The sequence below is a fragment of the Mustela putorius genome, unplaced genomic scaffold (assembly GCF_011764305.1).
Source record: "Mustela putorius furo isolate JIRA1106 unplaced genomic scaffold, ASM1176430v1.1 tig00000281_pilon_pilon_pilon, whole genome shotgun sequence".
Classification (NCBI taxonomy): domain Eukaryota; kingdom Metazoa; phylum Chordata; class Mammalia; order Carnivora; family Mustelidae; genus Mustela; species Mustela putorius.
In genome coordinates this window covers 4,735,274-4,760,614 of record NW_025421343.1, presented here as the reverse complement: position 1 = coordinate 4,760,614, position 25,341 = coordinate 4,735,274, and the positions used below count along the sequence as shown (strand labels likewise).

The 25,341-nt window shown below is 47.7% G+C and overlaps 1 protein-coding gene across 4 annotated transcripts in view; it reads left to right on the top strand.

Annotated features, from left to right (window-relative positions):
• The window catches only part of TACR1 (tachykinin receptor 1), a 170,005-nt gene extending 153,336 nt beyond the window's left edge, over positions 1–16,669 (top strand). For 3 of the 4 annotated variants that reach the window (XM_045079074.1, XM_004742277.2, XM_004742279.2), the window contains 3 exons: positions 10,236–10,386; positions 11,734–11,930; positions 13,406–16,669. In XM_045079074.1, the coding sequence (XP_044935009.1) occupies positions 10,236–10,386; positions 11,734–11,930; positions 13,406–13,697 (640 nt within the window). In that variant the 3' untranslated portion in view covers positions 13,698–16,669. The remainder of the gene's footprint in view (positions 1–10,235; positions 10,387–11,733; positions 11,931–13,405) is intronic. The other variant, XM_004742278.2, reaches the window with a different exon arrangement.
• The last annotated feature ends 8,672 nt before the right edge of the window (positions 16,670–25,341 follow it).

The following is a 25,341-nucleotide window of genomic DNA, read 5'->3' as shown; positions in this document are numbered from 1 at the left end:
GAGCAGGGAACCGAGTACTCAGGGGCTTCTTGTCTGTCTCGCTGCCTCCTGAGACAGTCTCCCTCTCCCCCACATCCCCTACCCCACCGAAGCAAGAACCTTCCCCCACCATGAGAACTCTGTGGACACCACGATCTCTGACCAGCCGCCTTGGTCCCACTCTGGAAATCAGCCCTCCTCCTTCATTTCCTCCAAGCCCCACTGACACGGCGCTGTTCGGTGGGGCATATTTTACAGAGCCTTAGAGGAGTGAGCGTAGAAATCAGAGAATTACGGCAGAAGACAGGATTGGACTTCCTTGAATTTACTCACAGCTACCCCATTCTTTGCCATCTGGTGAGCAGTTCTCACCACAGGCAAATTCTTGCTGGTGGTGCCCTTTCTCAAGTCCCTTGCTTCTGGTCCTGGGGCTCAAGAACACTTTCTCTCTCTCTCTCTCTCTCTCTCTCATGCTTCCTTTCTCATCTTTCTCTTGCTTGTTCCTTGTACTTTTGATGTTCTTCCCCCTCCTCCCACCAGAGACAGGTTTCGCATTTTTTCTCCCTACCGCAAATAAAGCTTCTAGCCTACCTTTTCTTGTCCCCAACCACAATAAAGTCCTCAGCCAAACCAAGGGCCATTTGATTTAGTCTCTCCTCTCAGCATTGGGAGTGTGCAGTAGCTTTGGAATTCAGGGTTTATTTTTTTTCTTTGACATAGAAACCAGTGAAAATTTCAGGCAAGGGTTATTATCTTCCCATCTCTACCCCATCCCCATTCTGCCCCTGAGCAATCTAGAAGGAGGAGCGGTGTGGGTGTGGGTGAGGGAGCTTCGTTTCTTTCTGCTGGCGTCCCTTGTTTACATATCTCTTGTGAGAGCATTTCCAAACTCTGGAGCCATTCCTGGCAACACATCGTCTTTTGTTCCCTTCGTCTGGGAGAGCTGACAAAGAAAAAATCTGAAACCAGGACATCGTGAGAGCCAGTGCAGGGATGGGGCTGGTGAATCTGCCATGTGACATCTTCTGGAAAGCTGAAAGCCTGGCTGCAAATAGCTGAAATTATCCCCTGACCCTCTACTTAAGAAATGTGAAGCTCTGGGGATATTTTATTTTGGAGAACTGGGTAAAAAAGTATGAGAGATGTACTGTCATGGAGAAAAGATATACTACAAAGCCACAAAAAATGAGTGTGGAGAGGGCAGCAGATAGAAGAAAGATAGACCAAGGAAACAGAGCAAAAGTCTCAAACAGAGCCAAGGAATCATTAAAGAAAACAATGTGTAGTTTTTTGGTCATAATACTCGCCCAAATAAATCCATGATGGACTGAAGAGTTACAACGCAGATAATCAAACAAATGAATTAGAAGACAGTGTGAGCAAATACTTTCATGATTTCGGTATTGGAAAGGCAATTCTAAGTATAGTATGATAGAAGCTACAAAGAGTTCTCGCAAATTAGTAAGGACCGTATGAATACGGATTGTGACACAGTGTTATTTTTGAAGTAATATAAAATACACTTGTGTATGCATAAATCTGAGTGTGCCTGTGCATATAGGAATAGGAAGACGTTAGTCATTTTTATTTAAATTTATTTCAAGATCATAGATTATAGGAGCTTCTAAAGTTTTTCTTTTTTTTTTTCAAGATTTTTAAATTTTCTGATGGAGAGAGGGCATGCGCACGTGAATGGGGAAGGAGCAGAGGGAGAGAATCCTTGAGCAGACTCCCCACCAAGCACAGACCCCACGAGATCCTAACCTGAGCTGAAACCAAGAGCTGGATGCTTAACCTTAACCAACTGAGCCACTCAGGCACCCCTTAAAGGTTTTCTTTTAACCCTTGCCTGTATATTCAAATCCACAATGAATATAAAGTGCTTGTAACAAGAAAACTGTTGATTAAAAAATAAAAATGTAGGAAATGCTCAGGCCTGCAGGCTCGGTGCCTGCAGGACGCGCATTCAGGCAGATGCCAGACACACTCCTGAAGAGGGTACCCTCAGGAGAACCTCCCGCTGATGGGGGACGGAGCAGGTGAGGGTTCTAACATCCCTCCAAGCCTGAGATGCTCTCTTTCTATGAAACATTTCCCTGGTGCCACTTCTGCAAGAGTGATTAAAGAGGAACACCGCTGGGCTCTGCCTCCAAGGACCATAGTATCTAATGAAGCAGATAAAATATAAAAAGTTGCCTGGAGAACACATCAAAATTCTGACATGTATGGTTTGGATAGTGACTGCAGAAGAGATGGGCTTGATCTCCTGTCTCGTTCACTGGCAGGAGCTGAGCGACTCTCTCCAGGAGGCAAGCCCATTCCGCGGTAGGAATTTTGTGAATTCAGTGAGTTCACTTGAGCATCTGCTTTGATTGGTCAAAGCACATCCTAAAAGAGGTTGACTTAGGGGCCTTTCTGCCCCGAGCTGATGGCTGGACGCGGTCGATGGAGGTTGGATCCTAGCCCCTCTCTGAAGATCAGGGAGAAGGACATGTGCTCACATGACTGTGACCCAGAGGAGATTGGTCACAAACAGGGGAGGGTTCTCAGGGGCTTCAGTATCCCCTGCCTGGTCCAGCAACACACAGATGGCATCTTTTGGCTGCTGCCCTCCCCTCCCTTTCATGACCCAACATTTTAGGAATGGAATCTCCACCTACTGCCCCCACGTCCTCACTCCCATCAGCCAGCCCACCTGCTCTAGCCTTTGCGGACCACCCTGAAAACAACCTCCTATTTCCAAAACAACAGAGCAAGGTCCAGTCCTCATCCCACCCCCTGCCCTCCCAATGCCCCTCCCCCCAGACAGGCTCCACCAGCAACTGGACTCGCCCCTCCCCACTCTCCCCTCCCTCCCTCTTCCCTCCTTCCCTGGGCTCACTCCCACTCTCCTCTCCCCCCCAGGTTCCCCTCATCTTCTCAGGCTTTTGGGACACCCAAGGGCTCCAAATCGAATCTCCATCCAGGTGCTTCATCCTAGCTCCAGTCAGAGCCAGATGTCCAGCTGCCTGCCTGAAGGTCAGCATGTCCAGGTGTCCACTTGCTGACCTCCCCTAGCAAGCCTGATCCTCCTTCATGGTCCTGGTATGAGGACCTCACTCTCCCCTATTCACCCAGGCCAGAAATTGGCTAAATTGTGCCATTGGCTGCCAAGCCTACGAGCCACAGCACTCTTGGAGCCTTCCCCCACGCCCCAGGCTGCCATGGCTCTAGCTCAGGCCATTGTCACCCTCCAGCCTGGATTCCTGCCCAGCATCCTAAAGGCTGGTGCCTCTAGCCAGGCCTGCCTCCATCAGAGCACAAGCATCTGATCATGTTGTCTAAAATCATCTTGTGGTTTCCCATCACCTTTAGAATACATTATAAACTCTTCAGCCTGTCATAAAATGCCCTTAATGATTTGGCCTCTGTCTACCTTTCTGGACAAGTGTCCTGATATGTCCCCCAAGGGCCACATTCCGTTTGGCTGATCCTCTGTCAGTGCCTTTGCCCTTGCTGCTGTTCACCCTCCCTGCAGTGCCCACCTCCTGCTGATATATCAGGGCGTGGCCCAGCACACCTCCTCCAGGAAGCTTCCGTGATTGGCTTAGTTGAGAGTCTCACTTCTGCATTCCCATTCCTCTCCAGGCGCTTAGTAACAAAATACCTGCAGTATTCCGGGTAATTTTTTAAATTGTTTACGTATGTATCTATTCTTTACATCTCGTATATATTTATAAAGGCCTCTGACACCTCTTTCAGTGTCTCCACTCCACTTGTAGAGGTCATCACACAGGTCACTTCCTGTGTCACATTCCTTGGTGCTTCTCTGTGTCCCCGCAGGCTGGGCTCCCTGTGATGAGGCCCAAGCCTTGGACACGTCACACAGGCCCAGGCATATAGTAGGTGCAAAATAAACACTTGCAAAATTTATACATTAGTAGATTGTCATTTCCATCTGCCTCCAAGAGGGCTGCGAGGGGCTTTGGCATTTGGTCTAGTACCTAGAAGTGAAAGTGAACCAAGACATATATGGCATTTTCTTTCTTTTACTACAAAGAAACCACTTATCTGCAAAGAAGACAATTCTTTGGAAGGACAGAGTCAAGCAGGCATCTTAGCACTGTTGCTAAGAAGCAACAGTCTGAGGGCTGCAGGAGGAAGAACAGGAGGGGATCACTCAGCTTGTGTCCAACGAGGGGTGGCCCCACAAATCCGGGATGCAAAGAGAGCTCTGGGGACAGCCATGCTCCCGGTCACCTCAAGTTTGCAGGACCATCCCAGAAGGCGGACTCAGCGTGTTGCCGGTGACCTGGGATGGAGTGGTGAACACTACTGGCCCCAGGTTCTCAGTGTGAGGAACTGCATAGGTCCCAGCTGCCAGCAGCAGGAGGCTCAGCGACAATGACTCTCAGCCCCAGCTGCGAGGAGAATCACCACAGGGGAGCTTCTGAAACTCCCGATGCCCAGGCAGCCCTCAGGCCAGGCTTCAGTCGGAAGCTGAGCGTGGGAGCCACACCCTGGAATTTTCCAGTGCTCCCTCGGTGACTCCAATGTGCAGCCACGATGGAGAGCCATGCGCTTCAACATGTTCCGGTCTCTGAAATAATCCCTAGCATTTGAAATCAGATACATGGGTGTATTAAATACTATCCAGGGAGTCTTGTTAAAATACCCATTCTGATTTGACCCTTCCAGGGTGGGGCAGGAGAGTGTGTATCTCTCACAAGCCCCAAGTATCGCTGATGGGGCTGGCTTTACGGCTAGTGAGTGGCGCGTCACAGGGGTATTCAAGAAGTCAGTGGCTGATTACCTGGTATGGAAAATGTGGAGAGGGTAATGCATTGGATAGGAGCTAAGATGACAGCAGTGCTCATCAGTCTTTCTGTTACAGCTGAGGTCTCCCACCACCACCTCCAAACAGCACCGTCCACAGAAAGTCACACATAAACCCAGCAAAGCAGAGTTGTTTATTAGAGTGAAAACGCACACCCCAGAGCCTTTCTTCCTCCCACCTTGGAGCACCTAGAGCCTCCATGAAGTGCATTAGAAGATGCTCTGGATAGTATTTAATACACCCATATATCTGATTTCAAATGCTAGGGATTATTTCAGAGACCGGAACTGTTGGTGCTTGAACAACGAGGGGACTCCAGATAGTGAGACATCAGTAGACCTGGATTAGTGAGCATTAAGGATGGGCGAATCTGCAGGATTGGGGGTGACACGGTCTGTATTCAGCAAGTTTATACTGTAAAATGTGCTGCTTAGAGGATTGACCAGGAGGGAACGAAGATGTGATGTTTGCGTGCACCTACCTTCTGCATACCAGTGAGGCCACCAGCAGAAGGTAATGATCAGAATCCGTGCACATATCTCATCAAGCAGGAAGGCAGCCAAGCCATCCTTGCTGTCACAGCCTCTTGCTGTCACTCCCAGTCCTCTCTCTGACTCGCCTCTGATGCATCCCTGACCCCTCTTCTCTTCTCCCAAGGCAGATATTAATTCTGAGAGCTGATAAAACCCTGCCTGGCAGGAACCATGGAACTATCGGAGTTGAAAGCCAAGCAATAGCACAGAGCCACACATAATAGGATTACACAAGGTTCCATTGGCCCGCTCCCTAAAATAATGATTTTGGCAAAAAAAAAAAAAAAAAATTACAAGACAGGATTATCTCCAATTAACTACAAGGATATGATAAAATTTCTCCAAGAAAGTGTCAAGATGGGACAAATGTATTTATTTTCATATTTTCTACTGATGGAGTTTCATTTATTTGACTGAGAGCCATTTAGAAATTTTGATAACTGAGACATTGTTTAAATTGAGTGTTTGCAATTTCTACATAAAAGTGGTTTATCTTGGGTGCCTGGGTGGCTCAGTCTTTAAGGCTCTGCCTTCGACTCAGGTCATGATCCCAGAGTCCTGGGATCAAGCCCCGTCCGTATCAGGCTTCCTGCTCAGAGGGATCCTGCTTCTCCCTCTCCCACTCTCCCTGTTTGTGTTCCCCCTCTCGCTGTGTCTCTTTCTGTCAATTAAATAAATAAAATCTTTTTAAAAAAATAAAATAAATACATAAAAGGGGTTTATCTGAGCAAGATTTAGGGGGATGCATTTAACCTCTGATCCTTCTAAGAGTCAAACCTACAGGTTGGTTTGGGGTGTTTTTTAACGATTTTGGAGAGGGAGGTTGTTGAGGGGTTCCTGGAGGGAGCAGAAGACTGTGCTTCAGGAGATCTAAGACCCCAGCTCCACTAAAATGTTCTTAACGGACTTTTTAAATTAAATTTATTGCGATAAAATATTTTAACATAAAATTTACTACTGTACATTCACGGTGTTGTTGCAACCGTCACCACAATCCATTTCCAGAACTTTTCCATTATCCCAGATTCTGTACCTATTATCCCATTCCCTCCTCTGAGCCCCTGGCAACCTCTATTCCACTTTCTGTCTTTATGAATGTGCCTATTCTAGATATTTAGTGGAATCATATACTGTTTGTCCTCTTGTGTCCGGCTTACTCACTTATCATGATGTTTGCAAGTTTCATCCATGTTGTAGCAGGTATCAGACGTTCATTCCTTTTTATGGCTGAATAATATTCCACCATCAATTATATACCACATTTGGTTTATCCATTCAACGTTTGAGGGTCCATTTGGGTTATTTCCACCTTTGGGCTACGGAGAATAGTGCTGCTAGGAACCTTGGTGCCCAAGCATCTGTGTGAGTAGATGCTTTCCTGCTTCCAAATCATCTGGGTATACATCTAGAAGTGGAATAGCTGTCAATTAAATAAATGTTATTCTTCATTATTCTATGTTATTCTTCATTATTCCTGTTCTAGAATGGACATATTAGTGCTCTACCTGATTATAATACTTTTTAACTGAAATTAAGTCCATACTTTTTGTTGTTTACAAATAAATAAGAAAGCCACTTTTCCTTCTTTAAAAAGAAAGAAAGAAAGAGAAAGGAAGGAAGGAAGGAAGGAAGGAAGGGAGAGAGAGAGAGTGAGAAAGAAAAAGAGGCTGGGGGCTCCTAGGTGGCTCAGTCAGTTATGGGTCCGACTCTTGATCTCAGCGCAGGTCTTGATCTCAGGGTTGTGAGTTCAAGCCCCGCATTGGGCTCCATGCCCTACTTGGGGGAAAAAAAAGTCTGATAAGTTATGTTTACTGATCCGTTTAGTATTTTCCTAATGGTCTGATCTGATCTTTGATTTTTCAAAGGGCACTTTGTTTTAAAGTGCAAGTTTATTTTCTATTCAGGTATGGCGAGGCCAAAAGATGAGGACACGATTGCTATTGAAAAAGTAATTTATTACTCATAGTTCCCAGGACGCAGGGCCACAGGCAGAGAGAGAGCTTGGGGGGACTTCAGGAAAGACTTAATTGTGTGTTTCAGAGAAGGAATGGGTGAGGCAGGGTAAACAGGCTTAGAATTGGACATTTTGAATCATTTCCATGGTTCGGCGCCCCTCACTGCCCAAGGTGGCCCTGGGGTGATCGTGGCAGCCAGAGAGCATCCCACGGCGTAAGAGCCCCTGAGAAAACAGGTGGGGGGAGGGGGGATGGGCGCTGGGTTGGCTAGGGTGTAGATGAGAGTCACACCAGCCTGAGTTATCTCTGGGAACCAGCTAGCACAAGGAGGGACTGTCCTTTCAGGTCAGCAAGGCCCAGACGTCAAAGCACCAGCTACAGAAACTAAGAAACATGGTTAACTCACACTTCAGTGAAGTCATAAATCTCCAACAATGGGGTTCCAACAGGCTTGCAGACCTTGGACTTGAAACAGTGCTTCTCAGGGATAACCATGTGCCAGAATAACTTGGAGAATTTTCTCCACTGTGGTTTCCTGTTTCTACACTCAAGGCCAATTAAATGTGCGTCTCTGAGCACTGATCATTTTAAAAGCTCCCGTGGGGATACTCATGATTCCAGGCTTGAGAACCGTCGGTTTAGGGCAGTGTTTCTCAAAGTCAGAACCTGGACCAGCAGCAGCAGCGTGGCCTGGGAATTTGTTATAAATGCAGATTCTCAGGGGGCGCCTGGGCAGCTCAGTTGGGGTAAGCATCTGACTTTGGCTCAGGTCATGTTCTCAGGGTCCTGGGATCAAACCGCATGGCAGCCTCCCTGCTCAGTAGGAAGTCAGTTTGTCCCTCTCTCTCTGCTCCTCCCCCATGCCCATGCACTCTCTCTCTCTCAAAATAAATAAACTCTTTAAAAAATAATAAATAAATAATACAATAAATGCAGATTCTCAGGCGCACCCCAGACCTGCCAAGTGGGAAAGTCTAGGCGTGGCGGAGCCCTTTGTGTTCAAACAAGCCATGCAGGTGATTTTGAAGCTGGCTCCAGTTTGGGAACCGGTGGTCCAGGGTAAGGAGCACAGGTGACGACTGCAGGATCCTCCCATCCTGTCCCTCACCCAATGCTCTGAGGCGCTGGCCCCACAAAGCTCAGCTAAGTGTTTTGCATGCCAACTAAGTGTCAGTCTGCATGAAGGACTAGTATTCCGGGTAGCAGAAGCAGGTGCCTCCTGGTGGTTCCCAGGGTCTCCATGCCCCCAAATCTCCAAGTGGCCTCTACAGCGAGTGGGAGGAGAGGTCGGGATCAGGTAGGAAACTCAGGGTGCGCTCTCTGCTCTGGTGGCTGGAGAACCCAGAGGCTCCCAGACGAGGTGACAATTGAGGGGCCCCCGAACAGCCTGATGAGACACAAAAGGGACACGCTCAGCCCCCTGTGTTGCTGAGTCTATGCTGTGTTACTTAAGAATTCTCCCAGGGTCCTCAAGTTGCAAATTTTAATACTCAGAGGAGGCTGAATAAGTAGTAAAGCTGTGCGGCAAAAAAGTGATTGAAAACATAGTACTGATAAAGGACAGAAATGAAGTAAATTAAGTGGGTTTTCCTTATTGGGGGAAAAAATCAGAGAATAAGCATAAACAGAGTGGAAGAAAATACCATCGGGTGACTTTTCTCTAGTGACAAGAAGCTGGTTCTGGGGTCACAGTCCGGCTTTCTTATCCCAGCTCCTCTTTTTAGCAGCTGGATATTTGGAAAATTTCATTCCTTTCTAAACTTCAGTTTCCTGGTCTACAAAATGGGATTATGATTGTAGCCTCCTAATCATTTGTTTTCGGGATCAAATAGGACAGTGGTGGTTAAGTGCTTGGCATTGTGCTCCTCACTAAATAAAATCTAACTACCTGAATACCATACATTATTATTAGCACAGTGATCTAGAGTGAATGCCCCAAAACTATGACAATTCCCACTGATTATTACTATCAGGACACTGAGCCTCTGTGTCAGACTCGTGTCAGGAGAAAGGGGTTACAACCAGCCAGACATGTCAAGGACCCCTTGAGAAAAATATCCTTTCTCAAAATTCAAAATATATATATATATATATATATATATGTATACATATGTATATTTTATATATATATATATATATATATATATATATATATATATATATATATTTGAGTCTCCTATTTTGGAAGACGCTGCCTTAAACAGAATAGGATAAGTTATGCTATTGTAACAAACCTCAAAATCTCAATGGTTTAACATGACAAAGGTTTCTTTCCTGCCCCTGTTTCAGTCAAACTCAAGTCAGCTGGTGTGGGAAGGGACCTGGGAAGCATTCATCCGGAGATAGGTTTTTAAGGGCCAGGCTTAGAAGTGGCTTGTACTTTGTGGCTTTCACCCACTGATCCTAGTTGTAAAATAAATTTCATCTCTCTCCTCCAAGCTAATTATTCTTACACCTGGAAAGCCACTGGTCATACAGAATGGGTGAGGAGAGCTCGCCAACCCTCTAGTGATTCTTGTCTGAATGTACAAGTTGGTCCACACTCCTGCACCAAAACTGAACCTAACTGTAATCTGATTGGTATAAACTGAGTGGTACGAACACCTCCTGCATTCCAGAGACTATACTTCTATTAATGCATCCTCAGGTTGCATTTTTTTGGAGGGAGAATGTGGGGAATATGAACTTGCTATCAACTAAAATTGTCATGGGTATACAATGAATTCAGTCCCCTTTCATCAGTGTTTATTCTTCTCTTCAATCTCAACAGGAATCTCAGTTATGGAGAGAGTTTTCTCTAGTTTACCCATTTTTGTGTCACCCAACCATTCAGTGCAGGTGGCAAGCCTCCCTGGGTGTGCCTTGCCATCTGAATGCTGAGAAAGGGAGCTGCCAGGCCTTGGCCGCCCCTGTCGTTTCTTAGACTGACGGCTCCCATGCTGCTTGCTGCAGGTACCACATCTGCGTGACTGTGCTGATCTACTTCCTTCCCCTGCTGGTGATCGGCTATGCGTACACCGTGGTGGGCATCACGCTGTGGGCCAGCGAGATCCCTGGGGACTCCTCAGACCGCTACCATGAGCAGGTGTCTGCCAAGCGCAAGGTAAGGGAAGAGCAAGCAGCCCCGACCCGCCTTGGCTCGGGCGACAGACTGGCAGGCACTGAGCCCCAGAACCTCCACAGGCATGAGACATCCCTGGGTCTGTGGAACAGTGGAGGGGAGGGCGGGGTGTAGGGAGGCGGCGGGAAGATGTCATTCTTCACTGTGTTTGTAACCTGGGCCTGCCTGTACAGGCAGAAGCTATTTCCCTCTTGCTTTAAGCATAAATGATGGGACATCTGGGTGGCTCAGTCAGTTAAGCATCTGCCTTCAGTTCACGTCATGATCCCAGGGTCGTGGGATCGAATTCCGCATCGGGCTCCTTGCTCAGCGGGGAGCCTGCTTCTTGCTCTGCCTGCCGCTTCCCCTGCTTGTGCTCTCACTCTCTCTTTTTCTCTTTCTCTCTGGTAAATAAATAAATAAAAATCTTAAAAAAAAAAAAAGAAAAAAGAAAAAGAAAGAGTAACTGGCAACCTGTCAAGCTAGTAACATGCACACACACACACACACACACACACACACACTATGGTAACCACTGTTATTTGTTATTAATCCATCCAAATATTACAATGCACCTATAAGCCAAATAAATATATATTCTTTTCGTTGTTACACAATACATATTCTTTTTTTATATTCTTTTCCCCTCACTTCTTTTGCTTAACAGTGTCTATAAGATTTTTGAAAACCAATAAATCAAGGGTTTTCTCATTTTTTTCTCTTTTGTACTTCTTTACATAGTATTTCATTGTGTGGATGCTAGTTAGTTTTTCTCTGAAGATTTCATGGCCGCTAAAAAGGAACAGGTTACATCCCCCCACTATTCATAAAAACCTCTGAAATCCCCTTTAGCCATCGGGTGCTTCCTAGCTGCAGCTTTCCAGAACCCTCCCTTCCCTCCCTTGCCCAGATACTGTCCTGGCCCTTCGCTCCCCCTCCTGCACCCCTGCTGCCTCCTGCCCCTTCCTGGATCTGTCCCCCAGAACCCCCATTCCCCCGGGTCTGCCCTCCCTCGGCTCCAGTCCCCGCCCAGAAGGATGACATAACACAGAGGTTCTCAAAGTTGAGTGCGTCTCAAAATCATCTGAAGAGCTTGTCAGACACAGAAATCTGGCTTTCACCCCCCAGGTTTCTGAGTCTGTGAGTGCGGGATAGGATCCCAGAATTCCCATTTCTGACAGGTTCCCAAAGCGGGTTCTGGAGTCATACTCTGAGAACTACTGTCATAATCCAAGTCCCATGGTCCCATGTAAAAATGGTCCTTGTGGTGAAGGGGTAGGAGGGCAGAGAGCATAGTGTCGAGAAGAGGCAGACGTGCTGCGGGTCTCACCCATCTCACGCTCTTGCCAGGTGGTCAAGATGATGATCATCGTGGTGTGCACTTTCGCCATCTGCTGGCTGCCCTTCCACGTCTTCTTCCTCCTGCCCTACATCAACCCCGACCTCTACCTGGAGAAGTTCATTCAACAGGTCTACCTGGCGGTCATGTGGCTGGCCATGAGCTCCACCATGTACAACCCCATCATCTACTGCTGCCTCAACGACAGGTGAGGGCCTTGCTCCGCACTCGCTCAGGGGCAGCAAGATCTATCTCTGGAGCTCCTGAGCACCCAAGTGCCCAGCCTAACTGAGCAGAACCTCTGTGAGGCAAGAGGGAGCGGGAGGGACTGCGGCAAAAAAATGACCACACTGCCCAATCCTTACTAGTTACCAACCCAGAGTGTTTTTTTTTTTCCCCTTTTCCAAGAAGAACCAGAAATCCATATTTTTGTGTGAGGTCTTCTGACCTTTGAACACTTGCAACTAAGGTTGTGGGGGTTTGGGGTGCACATTAAAACAAACCTCTGTGATGCATGCATATGAAGAGGTCTGTGGGCCGCAGCCAGTTCACAGCCTGGGAGTTTAGCCAGTCAGCCCTACGGACCTGCGCACAGTGTCTGTATGTTCAGAGAGGGGGAGAAAGGGAGGCAGAGAGAGTCAGCACACACAGAGACACTGCTGGCCCCAGAGCGCATTCTCCACAGAGCATCTTTTCCCTTCACTGGTCTCTCACTTCTCTCTTCCCATCCACCCCATCACACAATTTGGGTAGCTTTCCCCAGTTTTTTCTGGTAGTTTCGGCAGGACAGGGTAAGCAAAAGGCCCTGATTCAGGACTTGGCCACACCGGCCGGGAGAGCTGTCCTGGCAGAAGCAGCCAACCTTGGACAAGCAAGAGAAGGGGGAGCCCATCAGGAACGGTGGTCAGCAATAGGGAATTCGGGTTGATGTGCAGAGTCCCCAGCAGCTCAGTCCCTCAGATCGGAAAGGAGGAAGGGCCAGGAGGAGGAATGAAATATTTGTCACAGTCTTTCTAGCTTTCTGTCATCAGCCTACAAAGTGCCTTCTGTGAATGAGACACTCAGGTGCTGTGAATTTGGGGGCAGGATTCTCTTGACTGTGTCCAGATGCTCTCTGTTAAGTTAACGCACAGATTCACCTCCGTCAAAGAGCCTGATGACTTTGCCCAAGTGCTCTTGGGTTAAATATTAAATATCCCAGTATGTCTAAGTAAAGGCTGATTCTCCCAGTTTATCAAACAGGAACACTGAGGCACATGGAAGGGACGTGATTGAAGTAAGCCTCAGTCCACGAGCTCATTGAGGGAAAGGAGTTCTAACGTATGGGTTTCCTGCCCGCTGATGAGCACAGCACCGAGCACAGAGCAAACACTTGGGGAGCGCTTTTGTTAGTGTTGAGGAGATCCAGCGTGCGCCGAGGTACGGCGGGCAGCAGCAGAGTTCCGGGGTCATCCTCAGTCAAAACAGGAATTTCACACGAGCCTGGGGTCTGGTCCTGAATTCTGCCTTCATGACTGGCCTTCAAATTGCTTTGGCTCAATGTCTTCGGCTGTCAATATAAACCCAGTAAAAGAGAGTCATGCTCAGGTATGCGCATGTGTGCAAGAGCTGAGACAGTGGTGGGAATGTCCTCTGGGAGCAGGCTGTCCCCAAGGGTCACCTCTCCATCTGCTCTCTTGCCAGGTTCCGTCTGGGCTTCAAGCATGCCTTCCGGTGCTGCCCCTTTATCAGTGCCGGCGACTACGAGGGGCTCGAAATGAAATCCACCCGTTACCTCCAAACCCAGGGCAGCGTGTATAAGGTCAGCCGCCTGGAGACCACCGTCTCCACAGTGGTGGGGGCCCACGAGGAGGAGTTGGAGGATGGTCCAAAGGCCATACCCTCGTCCCAGGACCTGGCCTCCAATGGCTCCTCTCGCAGCGACTCCAAGACCATGACCGAGAGCTTCAGCTTCTACTCCAACATGCTCTCCTAGACCACAGGTCCTCAGCGGGGGCGGCCACCACCATCTGTGTCTGGCTTCAACTTCATGCATGGATAATGCCTTGATCTAGAAACCATCAAAAACACCCTCACACTGGGTCTTGTAAAAAAAAAAAAAAAAAAAAAAAAAAAAAAAGTTAGAATGTTTTAGGGAAAATGTCCCATCCTGAGTTAAAAAACAAAACCTGGATTCTTCTATGACTTTGTCATCTCCCACACTGTGTGACCCAAGGCAAATCACTGAACTTCTCTGGGCTTGTAAAACGGCGAGGCTGGGCTTGATTTTCCCTGCAATCCATGCCATAATTCTAAAATTGTGTAAGTGGGGGCTCATTCCAGGAGGAATCCTGTAGCACCTGGATTTGCCTGGAGCCCCTGTCTTACTTCAGTGAAGCTGTCCACAGCCATGTGCACATTCCCCTCCTTTCGCTGGTCTTCACATCAACCTCACATCAACCTTCTCTCGACAGGGTGAACGAAAGAAGGAACGACGTAAAATCCGAAGGAAAGATTTAACTCCGTCTTCTAAGCATCTGTGAAAAGGAAGCATGGATGCCTTCCTTTAGGCACCTCAATCTTTCAGTGCACAGAAACATCCTGAGATTGAAAAGCTCGGCTTCATCTGCATTATGTCCCTACGGGCTGTTCTGGGTGACCAGTGTGACAGAATATGTCCACTCATGCTAGCTAATGTCTGCTACAGACCAAGAATCGGGAGGCCCGGGCCACACTTAATCTATCTGAGCCTCTTTTGTTATCTATGAAACCATGGGGCTGAACAAAATAACTTAAGTATCCCTTTTAACATTCAATGGTTCGAGAATTGTACGAGTTTTTTGTTTGCTTCACCAAAAATTGGTGGTATCAAAAAGAATCGGAATAACAAGTCCAGTGACTTAATACCCAGGTCCTGGAGAGTAGCAACTGCTAACATGTGTCAATATCCATAGCAAACATTCTCTGATTTATCCTAAAACCACAAGTACTTTCCTTCTTCTGGAACATCTTGGTCTTTGACAGAGCAGAGGACTTCATGTCAAAGCCTGCCTCTCTCCATCAGAGGTTAACAGGCCAAGTCCCCCAGCTGAAGATGCCATCAAGGAAGAGAAACATAGGAACTCCCTGTGCTGGCCTTTTGGGGTATTTTAGGGCAGGGACACTAATGTGGTCTGAGCCTTTAGTAGCACAAGCCATGTGCTCAGATGTCCAATGAACACGGAGGCTGCCCCCGGCAGCCCCACTTGTGGGAGGCGGCCACCTTATATCTTCCCTTCTGACTGTCTGAGTCTTCTCTTCCTGCCCCATGGCTTCCCTGGCCACCTATCTGTAAGGGGTGGGATGACCCACCCGCCCACAGGACAGTCTACCAAGAGCCATGAATTTAATCCTGCCTGTCCCACTAGAGCTTTGAGGAGTCCAGCAGGTGAGCACGCAGCTTCTTTCTGTCTCCTAGATTTGTGTTTAATCCCCAGATGTGGCTGAAAGCAGAAGTCTCAGGTACCATCCATGAATGTCCTTTTCGTGGTTTGAAGAATGGGTGCACCTGTGCTACATTTGTGGCATTGAGGGAGACCAGGGCTGCCCACAGTCCTTATAGCCTTTCCCAGCCATGCAGGCTGGAACCCTCCCAGGGCATTGACAGGCCTGGGGAAGTTGTACAGCAGCAGAATAAGCCAGAACAACCCTAGAGCCGTATTCTGCAAAGCAGCATGGGAATGATTAAATAAACGAAATAAAACCAGCTCAGTGCAGATAGATGAATGGAAGACATAATTTAAGGGCAAAAAAAAAAAAAATTTCAATGCCCAAAGCATTAGTCATAATTCCAATAAAGAATTGTACTGTGTGTGGATTATTCACTCCACAGGAGTATGGAACCAGCATGATTATGAGACATACCTAAGAAGAAAGTGTCAAGGAATTGAAAACATCCTCTCTATTGAAGAGGCAAGTGTTGAATTCAACAAGGATTTGTTGAGTACCTGCTCTGTACTTAGCTCTGAGCTGGGGACACAAAACTCCTCCCACTCTTGAGGAACCTACCAGACTGGCCCTGGCTAACTCACCTGTCCTATTGGGTCCAGACTGCTTATCAGGCATGGAGGCAGCTGAGAAGCACGTTCTCCCTGGGATTCTAAAGACCCACACTCAATGCGGGTAATCAAGCCAAAGGCTGGGAACTTCAGAGAGCCTTTTGCAATGACTTCATGGAGATTGATACAAAGGGAGCCACCAGTCAGTTCAGGGTAACTGAAGGGATGTGGTTGGATAGCATCATCACCGCACCATAAGGGAGACTATTGGATGGTCATGACTTGTTCAAATATGGCAGAAGATCCCTGTCAAGGGCCCAGCAAGCCTCCCCCTGACCTACTGGCCGGCACCCACCAAACTTATAAAAATGTTGTCGGCTCCCATGTATGAGAAACACCATGATTTGCACCATGCATGGGTCTCATTCTTACAGCAATGTGTCACCCTGGGTTTATCTCTTGAGCTTTTTCCTTGGTATACTGTTCAGTAGTAATAGAATATAAGACATTATGGGGCCATCTTTGTTATGTTACTTCCAAAATGTGGGATCCAGCGGCTGTCAATGTGTTATTTGTATTGTGCCAATGTCTCCTCTACGTTCTGTCACAGAAAGGAGCTGATTCATGTCATGGACTCACAGTCAAACCATAGTACTTGACGGGTGGGAGAACTTTCTGGGAGGGACCGAGGGCAGGAAACCTTGCCCTCCTCACCCCCACCAGAATTCAGAGACGCACTGGAATGTCCTTTCTTTTGGAAGGACTAAAAGGACTCCTGGGAAAAGAGGACTCAGGAGCTGACCTCATTGACCTGGTTTTCGAGAAGAGTCCTGTAAGTAAGTGGACAGGGTTCATTCCTGAGGTTTCTGTTATCCAGCCTCAAATCCTGGAAAGAATTTTCATTCATAAATAAAGTGTGTGTTTGACTCTCTCCTGACTCTGTCTCATCTCCAGGGAACCTCCAGCCCCTACAAGATGCTGAATGGGTTGGTATCATGAACGCTGCTAACTTGCATAGCCAGAAGGATGGAACCCAACACCCAACAAACTTAACTCTGTGACAAACTGGGATGGCAAGTGGTGATGGCTGTTTGCAGGTGGGGATCAGAGAAGGGAAGGTGGGGGACTGTGCCAAGTGACCAGCAATGTCACCTGTGAACAGAGCTGTGTCCATGCAGTTCCTCCCAGACAGACACCAAGAAAGAGAAGTGTAAGAGATTTACTGGGGAGACACCAGGGAAGGGTCGGGGGAGAGGACGCAGCAGGAGGCACAGATCCTACCCCTGTGATGAAAGGTGGTGGGGAGGATGGGCAGGAAGAGCCTCAGACTTCGGTGCAGCTCGAAGCCGAGCCCTGCAGTGAGTCCTAAGCCATTGCTGCTGAGGGCTATCAGCTGGTTCCCCACCTTCCAGTTCTCTTTTGAAGGGACATCAGAGCTGGGACCCCCATGGCTGCCTGTGTTTAAAAACACATGTCAGGAAACCATTGGAAGAATTTGAAATCTTAATGGTAAAGTCTGTGGACCTTGGCACCTGCCTCCTACTTTCCAGGACCACCCTGTACCCCTCACCTGTCAGGCACGTCCGTCAAAGAGCAGTGGGCAGCCGTCAGCAGACGTGCAATGACACAGGTTGGAAAGGCATTTGAAACAGGGAGTTTTGAGGAAAATATGAATAGTTAACCAATATGTTGAGTATCAGACACAAATAATAAACATGTTTCCATGTGAACTAAAGCATCTTAAACTGATATTCTTGTATAAGCTTCAAGGGACCCACAGACCCCTTCAAGATTTCCACAAGTGACACGTAAGACATAGCATATGTATGTGCGTGTGTCCATGGGTGTGAATAAGTGGTGCAAAACCTGAACTTTCCCCAAAGAAATCATCCACCCTCTGTTCTTCTGAGAAGGAGAGAAATGAAACTGTTTGTAGGGCAAGGGCGAGCAGCCTTGTGATCCTCAGACACAGTGACCTGTATAGGCAGCCTTGGAGAACCCAGTGCGGCTACTGAAAACCGGGAAACCACCTGGGAACCCCAGACACCCAAGAGAGTTAAGGCTATAGAACATCATTAAAGATGTCTGTGGCTGTAAAAATACCAAATTCACGATTAAGGGGCGTGTTCACCCTTCTCCATGAAACAGTGAATATTTGTTCACTGAGGAAGGGCTAACCTGAGTGGTGGGTGACCAAGTCATGTCAGGTACGGAGTACGGATTTTCCCTGTGGAGGGAAAGTTGTTTCATTTAGTCCCGTGTGGGCACGCGTGGCCTCCAGACACACTGCAGACGCTTAGCCTCTGGAGCCCCAGCTGCTTTGGTAACACGCCCTCCGGCCCTCCTGCGGAGCATCCACATCCATGAGTGTATGTGAGAGTCCGTGAGGGAACAGGTCTCCTCAGCTCTGGAACCTGAGGGGGGATTTCAGTCAGAACCCCAAACAGAGGGGTGTGGGGTGGGGGACACACCAAGCATGTTCCTCTCATCCATCTTCAAATGTGAAGGGGACACCTGGCTGTAGAAACTGCTTTCCTGACCCCCATAGACAGTGTTGTGAGAAACGCTCATTTATCTGTGCCCACTTGAAGAAAACAGGGAGGAATGGTTCTGAGGCCGTGGAAGGGCCTATCTCACAAGCACCAAATCCCACATAAAATGGCAGCGACTCTTGCTCCCGGCCTCCCTCTCAAGCAGCGTAGCCAGCGAGGAGAAAGGCTGCTGAGGAGAAGCAAGGGACTACCAGATCTCAGCACTGGCATGACTAGACGGGCGCCTGCCTGGCCCTGTTTCTCTCCCATGGCACGTTGGCCATGTACATGCCCCCAGCTACGGAGATTTCCATGTAGACAGATTCAAACCCGGGTCCCCTGTACTGTGTGCACACGTGTCCTTTCTCTCTTTCTGCCCTTTTTATTTCCAGTTTCCTTTCTTTTGTTCTCCACTCCATAGTCCATCCCTGGAAGCCCTCACTTCCTGACGTGGCCCCTGCTGAAATCTCTAGGTTTTAAGGCCTCAACCCCAGATGCCTTCCCAGTCCCCTCATTATTAAAGAGAGGGTTTGGTGTGACAGAAGGCCCACCCCTAACAAATCCCCCTTCCCATCTCCCCAGATCCCCCCCTTGCCTGCCCCACATACCCACCCACCCACACTTACCCTTCACCCTCCAACCCTACCTCCCCTCACCCACTTTCCCGGACTGAGCTGCTTTCAGGACAGGACTCCCAAGTCAGTCCCTACACTTATAAGCAGAAGCTGCCCTTGCAGATCCGGCCTCCAGGCTGGGAGGGGAGAGCAGCAAACTCCAGAGGGCTGCCGGGTGCCAGTGCCATCCGCTCCAAGCCATGTCAACGTATGGATTTGGAGAACAACATTAACGCATGAGGAGACCACCAGAGTGGAGGGAGAAGAGGAAAACAGTGCATGTTCTCTGGGGGTTGGGCTGCTCCTTGGCGATCCATGCCCATTGCCCTCTTGTTCCCTCACCACCACCTGGAGCAGTACTTGTTCTGGCAGAAGAGTCCCACGGGGTAATCACTCTTGCTCCACGACACCAGCCACCTGAATTGGTCCAGATGGTCAGAAAGAGATGCTGTGACAGCTAATGATGAACGTGTTCAGAAATCTGGGGACAACCCAAACACTTTTTCAAAAAGGGAAGCGGGTCTTTTCAGATTACTTTATACCTATAAAGATTTGGCCGCTGATAGTTCAACTTTGTCCACTAAACATTTTCCTGACTACCAGGATGTTGCAGGTGCCCCACTGGGGATTCGAAAATAGAAATTTCCATAGCACTGAGTCCCTGCTCTCAAGTCCAGGAGCACAGACAGATGTTCACCATAGCCCAGTGGGAGGAATGTCAAAGCAAGGATGCTAGAAAGCACACTTGATGCCACACCTCCCCAGATGTCACTAAAAGATCACAAAGTCTTCAGCCCAGTGTTTTTGTCAGTGGCAACACGCAATCACTCACAGGAAACATTTGCCGGCTGCAACAGCTCACTTCCAAAACCTCCCAAGTTTTCTTGTATCTAATGGACACCCTTACTTTTCAGGGTTGCGAAGTTCCCTAATCCGAGGCATCCCCTTTCTACTGTTAATTTCAAACCCTCCCAAGTCAAAAAGTAGTCCCTTCGCAGTCTGGAATAGGACCGCCACCCTCTCCAAGTTCCACATGGGTGCCCCAGGACTGCTCTCTGCTGCCCTCTGGAGGACTCTATAAAAATGCTCTATTTAAAAAAAAAAAAAAAAAAAAAAAAGCGCTCTGCCAGCTGGTAGGATGCTTGCTTTGAGGTGGCCAAGAAGTCAATGCCATGAGTATGATTTTCCTGTGCCTGGGCATAATTTGGGTTATAGATTTGAAGAAAGGAAGACACATAATAGAATACAAGGGGCCTGGAAATACAGACTTTTCATTATGGACATACATTCATATGTGCTTCTGTTCCCACCAAGAAAACTCCCGATATGATGATGGGAGCCAATCGTAGGGCTCCACAATGGTCTCCTTATGCCCTCTCCCTTCTCCCATCTCTGATCTGAAGACCCCACATTCCTTTTTTTTTTTTAAGATTTTATTTATTTATTTGACAGAGTGAAAGATCACAAGTAGGCAGAGAGGCAGGCAGAGAGAGAGGGGGAAGCAGGCTCCCCACTGAGCAGAGAGCCTGATGCAGGGCTCTCTCCCAGGATCCTGATACCATGACCTGAGCCGAAGGCACTGGCTTAACCCACTGAGCCACCCAGGTGCTCCTGAAGACCCCACATTCCTAATCATGGCGTGCATTCTGCCAACTCTCAAATGCCCCACAATGATCTTAATGCTCCAGTGGGAGCTGTCGTACTGGTAGAATGCAGAGCAGTGGTTGGCATGCCCATCACCCAGGGATACGCAGAGGGCAGGGCCCAGGCTCCCAGCAGACCACCTAGAGATGCCATGCAAGGTCCTCTCTTTAAGAAACAATAAGTTTCTCTGCTTCTTCTGCTGTTGCTGATGCTGATGCTGGGGCTGGGCAGGATCAGTTGTCCATCTAGAGCAATACCTGTGGGGCAGGAAACATTCCTTTTGTATCAGATACTTAGGCTTATCAGGGCCACTCTTGGCTTCCCTCTACACTGGCCTTGGATTTGGAACTGGGCACCCTGGCTCAGAAGCATCGAGCCCCAGCAGCTTCTTACCCCTACTAGGTGATTGTCATGGATCTTTTCATAGATTTCCAGGGCAGAATTCAGTCCCCATATCTCCTAAGGGATGGTGCGTAAATCCTGGCGACTGGACTAGGCAGAAGAGGATAACCCACACTCCAGGGGTGTGCTCTGGGAGACCTCTCTTACTACACTGGCTGCAGGATTCCATGGCCTGAACACGACATGACTCCGTCAGCTAATTTCTCAAAAAGAAGATGGCATTGAGTTCCATACCTGCGTGAATCTATCCCCTAGTTACCATCAAGGCAGGATGAGTGAGCAGCCCTTGCCCTTCTCTACACATCCCGCTAAAGCTGGAAACCCTCTGGCCCTGGGTGTTCATGCTCCCTGGGTAACATCTCTTTACAAAATGTTAGGGGAGAAGGGACACAGAGTAAGGTATCCCCCAGGTCCTTGTTTGATAGAGGAAAAGAGCCCGTGAGTGAAAGCAGAAACGTGTGCTCCAAGGAAGTCTGAAGGTTTGAAAAGCAGAAAAACAGAAGAGTTGCTTCCTTCTCTCTCCCACCTCAAATGTCATAACAAAGATGATGACAACTGTGGTAACAAGTACTCTGCTCTGGATCTCCTGTGCTAAATAGTTCAGACACCTTACCAGGTTTCACCTTTACAGACCACGAAATCAATATTGTTATTGCCCTTAATTTAATAGGAGAACAATGGAGCATACAGAATAACTTGCTGGAGATCCAACCAGAACTGACTCTCAAAGCAGCCTGATCACAAAGCTCCAGGTGGGAGCAAGACCCCCCTGCTGTCTCTTTCATTCCCACATCTCCAGGCCTCTTTCCTCTTAAAGGTGCAGCAGCCCAGGCTGGAGGGACTGCCCCAAAACACACTGCCAAATGTTAATTCAAGACATGGTGCTTTCAGGAGCAGCCAACTTCTACAGCCCCATCAAATCAGCAGAAAAACATTTCAAGGAGGGGACTTGTCCCCCTGTCCTCTGTAGTCACCCCTACAATTAGGCAGGATATGTGGCCAGGTTCTAACTCTGATTTGAAGACTGCTTATCAAGGATTTCCAGCTGTAATTAATCTTGGCACATTTAGCCTGTGCACAGAATTCCCTAGACGTGACTTTCCCTGGATGACACACCCTTCTTTTAGAAAGATAAATGTCACTGAGAAGGATATCTTATGTTTAAAACTAACAACTTAAAAAAATCTGTGTCCTGTCTATGAGGCCAGATTCACCTGCGTATTGGAGGTAAGGGTGAGGACCACTGGACTGGCCATGGAAATGGTGCACAAAAGGGTGTCCTGGGTCAGCTTGAACCAGATCATTGCCCACAGATCAACTTAGTCATGAAAGAAAGGTGAGTTCAATCCCCCCCCAAAAAGAGTAGGAAGTTGAAAATTAGAGGGACTAAGTCAATTGTTTTAAACCCTAATGGCATTTTAAAAAATCACCTATGGGCTTATCAAGAGCTAGATTCTTAGCCTCATTCCCAGAGATCCTCACTCAGTAGATGTGCATTTTAACACACACATCAGTGGCTCTGATGCAGATGGCCCGTGAACCACTGGGCAGGACAGACAATAGAAGGGAAAGTTGATGAGGAGGAGTTTTCACAGAAAAAAATGAATTATAATTTGGTGAATGGAGGCAGTTCCTAACACACAGTCTTGCTCACTTAGTCAGGGTGGACTCTCAAAGAACTGGGCTTCAGCAGATAGTTGGGGGCAAGGCCCCAGGGTAATGCCACAAAGGGGAGGGCGACAATAGGAGGAGATGGAAGGGGGCTACATCTCAATCCACGTTTCGCCTTTGCCATGTCTGAGCCCTCATTCCCAGTGTTTCCTTCTAGAATTCCAAAACTGTTGCTACAACACGAAGTAACTTACTATCCTCCACCCACCTCCTGCCCCTGTTTTTGTCTTCTTTCATGCAGGTTTGCAAAATCAGAATTAGAATGCAAAATTTTTACTTCCCAGATGTCTAGGGATGTGTCATTGCTTCCAGCCTCTGGAAGGCCCCAGGGTTGAACTGTGTCCAGCTCAGGATGGAACTGTTTTTCCTGAATTCTAAACCAATTCCCAGAGCATTTTATGGGAAAGCACTTTATTTTTATATACCCAACACACATTCCAATTTTATGACTTTTTCAATTATTTACAACTTTCCCCTTATGTTCAACTCAGATTCATATCCAAGCAAAGGAAGAAGTCTATATGTCAGAGCAATGTTGTTTATGTGCACAGTGGCGGGGGGGGGGTGATCTATAAAAGACAAAAGCAGCAGAAGTTGGATGTATTTTCTTTTTACAAGAAAAGAGACTATAAGTCATAGCTATCTCCAATTTGACCCCTTTTCAGGTAACAGACAGCGTGATGGGCTACTAGACATTGCAAAGACAGAGGCAGTACCCGGCATGGGCTTGAGAGCTGGGGTAGACAGTCTCTGGAAGCCCTTTCTTGCTCTCATAACCACAGCAGGGCTAACTGTGAGCTTCCCCGAAACTCACCCTTTCAGCAAACATTTATCGAATTCCTAGAAATGTTCCCTCATAGATGATGAGTCATTTCAAAGAAGCAATGTTGGTGCTTTGGTGCTTGAGAAATACTGTCTGATGGTCCTTGTGACAAGCACTATGAAGCTTCCTTCGGGTCTGGGTGTGCCTAGCTCTTGAGCCATGCCTTCTACACCCCAGGCCCTGTGCTGGGCATCAGAGAGGTAATGACAGGGAGAACAGGCATGGGTCCCACTGGCAGGCAGCTTTCAGGCTAATGGAAAGACATAACATGCTGATCAAATAACCCCACAAAGGAGGGCATAATTAAAAACTGAGAAAAGGACTAGTAGAGAAAGAGAGGTTTGGGTACAGAGGAACTGGACTCAGCATCTGAGGGCAGGGGAGCGTTCGTTCTCCAAGAAGGTGAGGCCTGAGGATTGAGAGTAGCCCAGACAAAGAGGAGAGAAAGAGAATTCCAAGAATGGAAATGGCATGGAGAAAGGTTGGGATGCGAGGGAATATGGCATATTTGAGGGACTGGAAGCACAAGACCAATGTGTCTGGCTTGAAGAGGGAGGAGACATGGTGGAAAGCGAGTCTGGAAGAGAAGGAGGCAGAGGGCCTTGGAGACACTTATGGGCCTCAATAAGCGTTATGGTTTTCAGTCTCAGAGCAAAGCTAGTCAGCAAAAGATTTATGTTCAATGTGCTTTTGGGAAAGACTGCGCCAGCTGTAGGAAGAACAGTTAGGAGGTGACTGCTGTGATCCAAGTAAGAGGACATAAGCACAAGGGGATGGATTTGAGAAGCATCTAGCCTCTCTGAGAAATATCTGTTTGTTGACAGACTTCACTGGTTATGGAGAAAGGGGCGGTTTCAAGAGTAAATTTGGTGTTCCTTACTCGGGTGATGGGTTGAATGATAGTGTTATTTACTGCAACAGGGAACACTGGGATAACAGCTTGGAGAGAGAGGAGAGGCAGAAATATTCCGAGTTGAATGCAAGCTAATATTGAGACAGCAAAGGAGATATCCAGGAAACAGTTGAACATGCAGATTTGGATCTCCGGGAGCAGACTGGGCTGAGGAAATCGATTTCCAAGTCAATTACAGATGACAGTTGATCCTGTGGGCATGAAGAAGCTTGCCAAGTGTGATAGCATTGGGTAATCAAGTGCGACATCTCATAGCTGGATGGAAGAGTCGAATTGTGCTGAGAGAGAGAGAAAAAACAACCAACAACAGGGGAATATGGTGTCTTGGAAGCCAAGAATGAAAGACAACTCTTCAAGGGAAGGATTCTGTGATGTTGAATGGGGCAAACAATTGAGGTAGAGGAGACGTGGAAAATGCCCAGTGGGTTCAGTGATGATAAGATCAGTGGTGGCCTTAGCAAGAGCTGTTGGGAGTGGGGTTCTGGAAGCAGTTCACAGCGAGCTAAGGAAGAAATGGCTGAAGAAGAAAGAGAGACCCAAACCTTCAGATCTCCTCCCAAAAGACTAATTTAGATGGAGAGGAAGAGAAGCTTCCTCTGGTAGCTAGAGGGAATGTAGGACCAAGGAAGGTACTTTAAATTTGTGTTTGTTATTTAATAAAAGAGCCTTGGATGTAATCCAGTGCCTAGTGGAATGATCGTTTTGAGCAGGGGCACTAGAGTATATATAGGAGAGAGAAGAGAAAACTGGTAGTGAACAATTTCTGGGAAAGCAGGAGGCTGGTCTGCAGAGACTCCAGCTGGATGATGAGAGACAAAGGGTGAGGGTCAGTTAGGAGATTTGAAAGCAGGATATCAGAAAAATTCCTCTAGCTGATTGTTTCAATTATCTCTAAGAAGCAGAAAGCAGGGTCATCACTGGTGATGGGCAGGAAGTTGGGGAACAGGGCTACAAGCTACTGGTTAGGGGAAGCATGTAAGAGATTACAAAGAGTCATTGCAGATG